We start from the raw sequence: 9,365 nt of genomic DNA, 5'->3' as shown, positions 1-9,365 counted from the left end.
TTTAGGGGTTTTTAGGGTTTATTAGGGTTTTTTATGGTTTTTAGGTTTTTTTAGGGGTTTTTAGGGTTTATTAGGGATTTTTAGGGGTTTTTAGATGTTTTTAGGGGTTGCCGTGGATTTCCAATTGGTACACGCAGGTGTATTCCGTGTTCCCCCAGTTGCTGCGTACATCCATTTTAATCCTTTTGTAGGACTGAAGGGGCTTCTCCTGCCAATGCAAAGAGGAAAGGCTTCGTTATGGGACGGAGGGGGACCAGTGCCCCATAGTGCCCCATAGCTCCCACTGTTCTCCCCATAGATCCCAAAGCATCCCATAGATCTCATAGTACCCCACAGCTCCCACTGTTCGCCCCATAGATATGGGTAATCCTAGTACACAGTCAATGATTTCCTGGAATTCTGATCCATATTCAATAGTTGTTTAGCATGCAGACCCCTCTCTTGTTATCACCCATCTTATAAGTGTGGGAATCAAATGTTGTTTGTGCCTTTAGAACAAGAGAAGAATCTTTTCTTTCAAGGTCTCAGTATAGAAGTGAAGTAGTTTGTAGTTATTTCAAGGTCTCAGTATACAAGTGAAGCAGTTTGTAGTTATTTCAAGGTCTCATTATATAAGTGAAGTAGTTTGTAGTTATTTCAAGGCCTCAGTCTACAAGTGAAGCAGTAGCAGAGGAGAGGCTTTGTTATGGGCATGGGAAGAGCCCCGGCACAACAAGTGCTTCCAAAGGCTTGCAAAAGGGACCACGCGGGAGTCGGCCATGTTGGAGAGCAGAGGGTGGGCAGGAAAGCTCTTTCTTCCCATGCCGTGCAGGCAGCCCAGCCTCCCCCCTTGCACTTGCCATACCTGAACGTGGAAGGTCTGCGCAATATCTTCACCCACGTCATAAACATACAGTCCCAGGAGAGTTTCCCTTTCGTCCTCATCCACTCCCTCAAAGACAAGAGATGATGGCGGTCACACTTAGGCAGGCCGTGCCATAAAGAACACACTGAGGCCAAAGGTGGGAGCCCTTCCAACCCTCCCTGTGCTCTGGTAGGATTGGAGCACAACGGAGGGCGAACCTGAGTCAGGGCACGTGGAGCAATTGCTCCCAGCTGCTCGGCCACAAAGAGCAGCAGAGGCCTTTGGAGACATGGAACCAGCCGAGGGATTCGGTGCCCTCAGGCAGAATGCCGTGCTCTGCAGCAGCCCACCACTGAAATTTGGGAGCTCCCAACAGTATGGGGTCGTATGGGGCTCTGTTGGGTGTCTACCGTGTGGCTCTATGGTGCTCTATGAGCTCTTGTGTGGCTCTATGGGGTCTTACAGGGCTCTATGTGGCAGTTATGGGGCTCTGTTGGGTGTCTGTAGGGCCCTTATGGGGCCCTGTTGGGTGTCTGTGGGGCACCATGAGGCTCTTTGGTTCTCTATGAGCTTCTTGTGCAGCTCTAGGGGGTCTTATGGAGCATTATGGGGCTCTATGGGGTGTCTGTGGGGGTCTATAGGGTCTTATGTTGCGGTTATGGTGTTCTGTTGGTTGTCTCTGGGGCTCTATAGGGGTTTAATGTGCTCTTATGGGGCTCTATGGCAAAGCTTTTTCTTCGGGGGCCTCCAGAAGCAGCAGCAGGCAGAGACTTACCAAGATGGCAAAGTCTCTGGGGGCACTGTTGACATCCCCAGAGGGAGACACTGCCTTGGAGACATGCCACAGGGTGAAAGCTGTGGGCCAGATGTTCTGAGGCAGCTGGATGACAACGTGGCCCTGCGAACCTTGGAATGCCCAGCAGTTTCCAACAGAAATATCAGGCTGAAATGAGAGAGATGCGTCCATCAGCGGTGAGGCAAAGAGTCGCCAGAGCTGGATGCTGGGCAAGGAGCACAGAATTTGTCTTCTGTGTGGGCTGCCGTGCTCCCCGTAATGGAACGCTACTCAAGGGAAAGGAGGGGAATATGCAAAGGTTTGGACAACAGCTCTGGAGTCAACCTCCTTTCTCTGCTTGCCCAGAGCTGGCGGGGCAGCCCTCCCCAGCATCTGTCAGCCCAGCACCCTCCCAACGCTGGTGTCAGTGATGTGGGGAAGAGTGTGGGCTGAGCAGAGCAGCTGGGCCAAAGGAAATGGATGTGCAGCCAGAATGGGGTGAGGAATGGGGGGGAGGGAGAATGGGAGGTAAGGATTAGGGGTAGGAAAGACTGGGAGAAGGATCGGGGAGGATGGAGGGAGGAAATGGGAGGATGGGGGGGAAGGATGGTGGAAGAAAGGGGGGGGAAAGATGGGGGGGAGAAGGATGGAAGGAAGGTTGGGGAGGGGGAAAGGATGGGGAGGGGGAAAGGATGAAGGGGGACGGATCCTGGGAAGGAAGGGCTGGGGGATGGAGGGGGAGCCCTTATGGGGCTCTGTGGGGTGTCTGCGGGGGGAGGGGGGCGAAAGCAAGGGGGGAAGCCCACAGTCAGCACTTCTCCTGCCATACCTGCAAGAGGGTCTCAGGGGACTTTGCGTTGGAAAAGAAGGGAGAAAGCCGGCCTTTCCCACCGTAACTCTTGGTTGTCCTCTCCGCATCAACAGTGGCACCTGAAATAAAGATGGACAGATGTGCACTGGGACAGCCCAGAGACAAGCTGAAGGAGTGAATGCTCATTCCCCAAAGCTCTTGGCGGGGCTCTGGGGTGCAGAATCCCTCCCGCTGTGTATGGGAACTGCTGAGTCTGAAGCTGTCTACATACCCAGGGATTTCAGAGCCCAGTTGGGCATCAAGTAGCTGTCTTGCACGATGCTGTCAATTTCAGTCCGTGTCAACAGAAAAATTTCCTGGCAACAAACAGGGAATGGAGAGACAGCAGTGAGCACAAAGACAGGAGATGGGTGTGAGCAGGGAGTCCTACCCAAGAACTGCACTCCAGAGACACAGCAAAGATGGACTTTGGGCTCTGCCTGATCCGAGTGTTGCCAGCCCCGTGTCTGCTGTAGAACAGCCTGGACAGGCAGTCAGATCGTGCCCTGAGCCAGCCAGGCTCTGCAGAGCTCCAGTTGAAGCTGGTCTGGAGAATGGCCCTTCCAGCTAAGAAGTCTGAAGCACAAGTCTCTTGGCAGGGGCCGCATCCAGCCTCCAAGCCAAGCCCAGCAGGCTTCTGGCTGGGGCCCAGCCAGGGGGAATTCATGGCTCTGTACAGAGCACCCTGATCCCAGCTTTACCGTGCAGCCAGCACCAGCAGCAGCTCTCAGTGTGGGGAGCAAAGTAGCTCCAAGACACAGGGGAGGCTGAGCCTGAGAGCCAGGTGTGGGGCAGGCGGCCAGAGCACAGAGGTGTCCCTGTAAAGGGCTGGAAGGGAGCAGTACCATTACCTGTCTCGTCAGTTCGTCGATCCCATTCTCCCCAAGGACATCATACACTGCTTGTGCAATGAGATGCGTCCTGATTGACCGCTCATAACTTATCAGGTGGAAGTCTCGCCCAGCCATTGAGTTCCTGAAGGCAAAGCAAAGCAAGTCTTGTTCAGCAACGTCCATCCCGCAGGTCAGAGTTCCAGTGCCACGAGGTGAAGGATTCCGGGGGGTTGTGCCCTTCCTTATCCCCCAGCCCTTTGGTTCCTTTGCTTTGCCAAGGGCTGCCTTCACCATATAGATGGGAAAGGCTGGAGCCCTGGGCACAAGGTGAAGGCGTGCATGGAGCACACAGCCAGCCGAGGCCATGCTACAGAGCCAGGTGCATGGCAAGGAAGTGTTCTTACCCCTGAGACGGGAGCTCATGCACAGGTCCTGCTGACACCACCTGGAAGAGAAAAGCATTTGATGGGAGGAAGCACCAGGAGCACGGCCAGAGCTTCCAAAGGAGCTTCCCAGGGAGCCGCTGGCAGAATTTCCTGCTGCTTCCCAGCACTTTGCAGAGGACTGCTGCCCAAAGTTGGGCCCTTCAGCCCTCCACGTGCTGCAGAGCATCTGCTGCTTCTCCGCTTGCTTTCCCATCCCTCCAGACTCCACAGTGTCACGGACGGGCCAAAGGCCCCTTCTTCCCATGTGCTGTTGCCTTCAGCCTGAGCTCCGTGCTGGGCACTGGGAAGATGCTGCCACACCAAAGCCCGTCCTGCTGCCAAGGCAGCCCCCAGCCTGGCTCAGGAGCCCACAGAGTCTCAGCAGCGATGGGCCCGTGGCCAAACTCCTCCTGTCCCCATGGAGGCTCAAGGGCAGAGCTTTGTCTTCTGCCGCACGCTGTGGCACTGACCTGCAGGACATTTCCCCAGGCTCCCAATATCCAGAGGAAGGCTCCAGCTGTGGGAGACATCAGTCAGGAGAGACCATTAGTTTGCCAGAGTGCTCGGAGCCCTGCAGCCCATTTCCCTCCTCCCAACCCAGCCGTGTGTGACAGTCCCACTCCTTGGCTGTGCTGGGATGGCTTTGGGTAGGGAACACTCACCAGAAAGGACCGCTAGAAGCAGGACGGGAGTCCTCCTTCCCCTCTCTTGAGCGACACGTTGCCTAAGGGAGAGATCAGATGGTGGTTATCACAGCCCAGCGTGGGGACACGGTCTCCTGGGATCCTTTTAGCAGACAGCTGCCACCGGGTTCCTCTGCCCAGCAGAGTTGTGAGTCCCAGGGGGCCCTTTAGCAAGAGCTGGCCAGTGCCACAGCACCCATGGGACGCATGAGAGTGAGGGGCTCTGCTGTGCTAAGGTGGGCAGCGGCCTGGCCCCGTTCTGGCCCTCCCGAGAGCAGGAACAGGGCTGTGCCCACGGAAAGGGAGTTTGGGCTGCTTGGCTGGAGAAAGCCCGGCAGCACACAGTGATTCTGGCTTCCCCTCCCCACATTCTGGGCCTGCTGCACCCACCTGCCCAGCTGGGCTGGCATTTTGGCTCCTTCACTCCTCGCACAGACACAGAGAACGGCTTGCTCTCCTCCCAGGAACACAAGCACCTCTCCACTTGCCTGCTCTGCACTCCTCGCGGGACTGCAGTGCTGCACAGCTCTGCAGTGTGGCTCAGTAGGACGGCAGGTTCTGATGTCATAATGGCTGACAGCTGTGAGGGCCAAGTGACGCCTTCTATGAGCTCACAGGGTGTGCCCAGGAGGGACAGACCCCGTGGGTTTGCCCCCAGCCCAAGGCTGGAATTCCCAGAAACAGCTCCGAGCTCCTTTGGATGCCCTAGTAAAGATGGCTGTGCCATTGCACAGCTGCTCTCATCCTGGGCACGGACAGGCCGTGTGCTGCTGGCAGGGGCTGTGAAAGTCACAGACTCATAGAATGGCCTGGGTTGAAAAGGAACGTAATGCTCATCCACTTCCAACCCCCTGCTATGTGCAGAGTCGCCAACCAGCAGCCCAGGCTGCCCAGAGCCACGTCCAGCCTGGCCTTGAATGCCTGCAGGGATGGGGCATCCACAGCCTCCTTGGGCAACCTGTTCCAGTGCGTCACCACCTTCAGAGTGAAAGACTTCCTCCTAGTATTTAATTTAAGCCTTCCCATCTCAGTTTAAAACCATTCCCTCTTGTCCTAACACTAGATCTAGATCAATCCATGTCTGTGACAGGGGTGCCGTAGGCCTGTGCCCCCCATGGTCTCCAAAATGTGGGAAGGGAAAAAGGAAAATGGTAGGTGGATGGGAGCTGGGCTCAAGGAAACAAACAGAGCAGCAGCAACGATCTAAGGAGGAAGACTTACTTTACTAACTACAATGTGGGAATGCAAGATAACACAATATAATACAATGTAATTGAAATTGAGGTCCTCTGGGCTGTGTAGTTCTTCTCTGCGCTCCACAGGATGTCGTGAGGTGGGAAACCAATAGCAAACATTACACAACCATGACAGTTATGCAGCTGCAGACATCTGGCCAGAAGGTGTGGTACAGGCGGCTGGGTCATGCCCCAGTACAAGCTGAAGCGTTGACCCAGGATAGAAATACAACCTGTATCTTGCCCTGGAGGGCAGACACTCCCCTCCTGCTACCCCTGAAACATCCGTATTACTCCCGGTGAGTCTTTGGGCCTCTAGGATCAGCGGAAGGAATGAAATGCCATCAAAGCATTCCAGTGCTGCTGTCAGATCATGTGCAGCATCTGGTGATGGTCTGCATGGGACTGATGGAGCGTAGGATGGACCTGCACCTCACAACCACATGCCTCCAGTAGCACCATCTGGCACTGGCCCATAAAAGAACATGAACTTTAATTGAGCATCACTCATTTTAAATTGTGTCAGCATGTATTGTGACAGGAAATTATACAAGCATTGCGAGAGGATTTGGTGTGTTCTGTGCTGAGCCTGAACACTGCCAAACAGGCTTCTCCTCAGCCGTGGCATCCCGTTCCCTTGTGCCTATTAGCACAGGCCACCAGCAGTTGTCCTGAGTATGGAACACTGCCATGAGCAGCCAGCAGCCCTGCTGTATGCCTGGAGGGCACTGGTTGTGTTCCCCAAACCCCCCCACCCCAGGCCCCATGCTAAAGTTGTGTCTGTTTATGTCCACTGGTTATAGTATACAGAGCTGCGGAGCACGTTGGAATGGCTCCTCTGGGATCAGGTGGCCTTCTGCAGAAGCATCTCCAGCTCCCATCCTTGGGTCCATCTATGCTGACATGCTGGATGTAAGGATGTTCCCAGTGTCTGGCTTTGGTCACAGCGGGCGCTTCCTGATGGTGACCCCTCAGATCCAGGGGTAGATCACACAGCAGAGCTTAGCTGGGTCCTGCTGGCTGTTCAGATTGCTTGTTTTTCACTTGTTTTGTTTTCAATTGACGGAGTAGCTGGTGTGAATGGGGAGTGCTGCGCAGTCAGGACCAGTCGGTTATGGAAATGACACATGCCCAGAAATGTTATGAAAACAATTGTCCAGGCAGTGAGAGGTCCTGGTGGGACAGAAGGTGAAGCAGAGATGAGAATTTCATTTAACAAGGAAAGGAGGAAAAGACAGAAGAATACAGCAAGAATGGGGGATAGATTTACCTCCTAGAAAATTCAGTAATCTGTGCATAATCTGTCTTGTGACAGTCACCAGCGTCCTGCAGGGAACTGCAGCAGGAGGCTGTTGCTGGGCACTGGGCCCAGATAGGCCGCCCTGCCCCCTTCTCCTGGGCAAAACCTCTCACCAGCCGTCACCTCTGGTCAGCCATCAAAGAGGAGTGGATCATTAGCGGCCTTGAGGCCTAATTCCTACAGGCCTGGTGTTGTCGAACGGCGGGAGAAAAGCAGACCACACCTGTCATTGACATATGATCAGCTAATCTCATTTATTCCTTGGCTGTGTGTACATTTATAATACGGATAATTAGCTCATACATATTGCAAAAGCGGAGCTCATCATTGGTTCCCAATTACATACCATCCCCAAGTATCTTTGCAACTTGTAGTTATCATCCTGAAAGTTACTCCCTTGCTGAGTTCACAAAACCATGGCTCGTTTCTCACCATCCCAGGGCATCCTGTTGTTCTCGCTGTCCTTGCAGGTGGTACAGCTGCTGGTTTGGCTGCACCGTGTTTAGGACCCTTCTCAGCTCACCAGCTGTTAATAACACTCTTTACACCACAGCAGACTATATTTCCCACCACGCACTACAACTCCCATCATGCTCCATGACAGTCTACAGCTCCCAGCATTCCCCGCAGCAGACTACAACTGCCATCATGCTCCATGACAAACCACAACTCCCATCATGCCCCATGACAGACTACAACTCCCATCATGCTCCATGAGAGACTACAACTCCCATCACACCCATGCTCGTATGGACTACAACTCCCATCATGCCCCGTGACAGACTATATTTCCCCACCATGCACTACAACTCCCATCATGCCCCACAGCAGACTACAACTCCCATAACACCATGTGGACTACAACTCCCATCATGCCCCACATTAGACTACAACTCCCAACATGCCCCATGGCAGACTATATTTCCCACCATGCAATACAACTCCCATCATGCCCCATGGCAGACTATATTTCCCACCATGCAATACAACTCCCATCATGCCCCGTGACAGACTACAACTCCCAGCATGCCCTGCAACAGACCACAACTCCCATAACACCATGCGGACTACAACTCCCATCCTGCTCCATGACAGACTACAATTCCCATCATGCCCCACGACAGACTAAAACTCCCATCATGCCCCACGACAGACTACAACTCTCATAACACAATGTTTGCTACAACTCCCAGTACGCCCCAAGATAGACTACAACTCCCATCATGCCCTTTATGGACTACAGCTCCCATCATACCCCATGGCAGACTATATTACCCACTATGCACTACAACTCCCATCAAACCCCATCTCCCCATGTGGACTACAACTCCCATCCTGCACCATGACAGACTACAGCTCCCATCATGCCCTATATGAAGTACTACAACTCCCATCGTGCCCCATGACGGACTACAACTCCCATCACACCTCCCCCATGTGGACTAAAGCTCCCAACATGCCCCATGACAGACTACAACTCCCAGCATGCCCCATGGCAGATTATATTTCCCCACTATGCACTACAGCTCCCAGCATGCATTGCAGCAGACTACAACTCCCATAACACCATGTGGACTACAACTCCCATCATGCCCCATGATTAAGAGGCATTACTTTCGGAGCAAAACCGATTCCGATTAATTAGAAGGCATTACTTTCAGAGCAATACAATTCCATTTAAATCAGAGGCATTACCTTTGGAGCAGTATAACTCCCATTAATTAGGAGGCATTACTTTTGGAGCCACATAATTCCCTTTAATTAGGAGGCATTACTTTCAGAGCAATATATTTGCCTTTCATTTGGAGGCATTACTTTCAGAGCAATATATTTGCCTTTCATTTGGAGGCATTACTTTCAGAGCAATATATTTGCCTTTCATTTGGAGGCATCACTTTCAGAGCAATATATTTGCCTTTCATTTGGAGGCATTACTTTCGGATCAATATAATTCCTTTTATCTAGGAGGCATTACTTTCAGAGCAATATAATTCCCTTTAATCATGAGGCATTACTTTCGGAGCAACGTAATTCCCTTTAATTTGGAGGCATTACTTTCGGATCAATATAATTCCTTTTATCTAGGAGGCATTACTTTCGGAGCAGTATATCTCCCTTTAATTGGAAGGCATTACTTTTGGAGCAATATAATTCCCTTTCATTGGGAGGCATTACTTTCGGAGCAATATATTTCACATTAATTAGGAGGCATTACTTTCAGAGCAATATATTTCCCTTTCATTGGGAGGCATTTCTTTCGGAGCAATACAATTCCATTTAAATCAGAGGCATTACCTTTGGAGCAGTATAACTCCCATTAATTAGGAGGCATTACTTTTGGAGCCATATAATTCCCTTTAATTAGGAGGCATTACTTTCGGAGCAATATATTTGCCATTAATTGGGAGGCATTACTTTCG

At 52.3% G+C, this 9,365-nt stretch overlaps 2 protein-coding genes across 4 annotated transcripts; both read right to left on the bottom strand.

Annotated features, from left to right (window-relative positions):
- On the bottom strand, positions 1 to 3,786 carry LOC146751767 (SUN domain-containing protein 2-like). 3 transcript variants are annotated; one of them, XM_085533592.1, is made up of 6 exons: positions 3,321 to 3,537; positions 2,702 to 2,786; positions 2,449 to 2,549; positions 1,620 to 1,787; positions 845 to 931; positions 1 to 208 (listed from the first exon to the last, which is right to left on the bottom strand). In XM_085533592.1, exons 1-6 carry the CDS (start codon positions 3,483 to 3,485, stop codon positions 101 to 103), a joined length of 714 nt encoding a protein of 237 aa, XP_085389718.1. In that variant the 5' UTR covers positions 3,486 to 3,537; the 3' UTR covers positions 1 to 100. The 3 variants fall into 3 exon arrangements, with proteins under 3 accessions (XP_085389718.1, XP_085389717.1, XP_085389716.1); XM_085533591.1 differs by lacking the exon at positions 1 to 208 and adding an exon at positions 3,707 to 3,786 and having other exon boundaries at positions 602 to 931; positions 3,321 to 3,444; XM_085533590.1 differs by lacking the exon at positions 1 to 208 and having other exon boundaries at positions 602 to 931.
- A 174-nt stretch (positions 3,787 to 3,960) lies between these two features.
- LOC146751766 (uncharacterized) lies at positions 3,961 to 6,184 on the bottom strand. The gene is made up of 3 exons (XM_085533593.1): positions 4,801 to 6,184; positions 4,390 to 4,451; positions 3,961 to 4,244 (listed from the first exon to the last, which is right to left on the bottom strand). Exons 1-3 carry the CDS (start codon positions 4,818 to 4,820, stop codon positions 3,961 to 3,963), a joined length of 366 nt encoding a protein of 121 aa, XP_085389719.1. The 5' UTR covers positions 4,821 to 6,184.
- Positions 6,185 to 9,365: the final 3,181 nt, after the last annotated feature.

This window comes from Coturnix japonica, unplaced genomic scaffold, assembly GCF_054131305.1.
Source record: "Coturnix japonica strain WE unplaced genomic scaffold, WE-NBRP24 Scf061, whole genome shotgun sequence".
Taxonomy (NCBI): Eukaryota; Metazoa; Chordata; class Aves; order Galliformes; family Phasianidae; genus Coturnix; species Coturnix japonica.
This window is presented reverse-complemented; position numbering and strand designations above follow the sequence as displayed.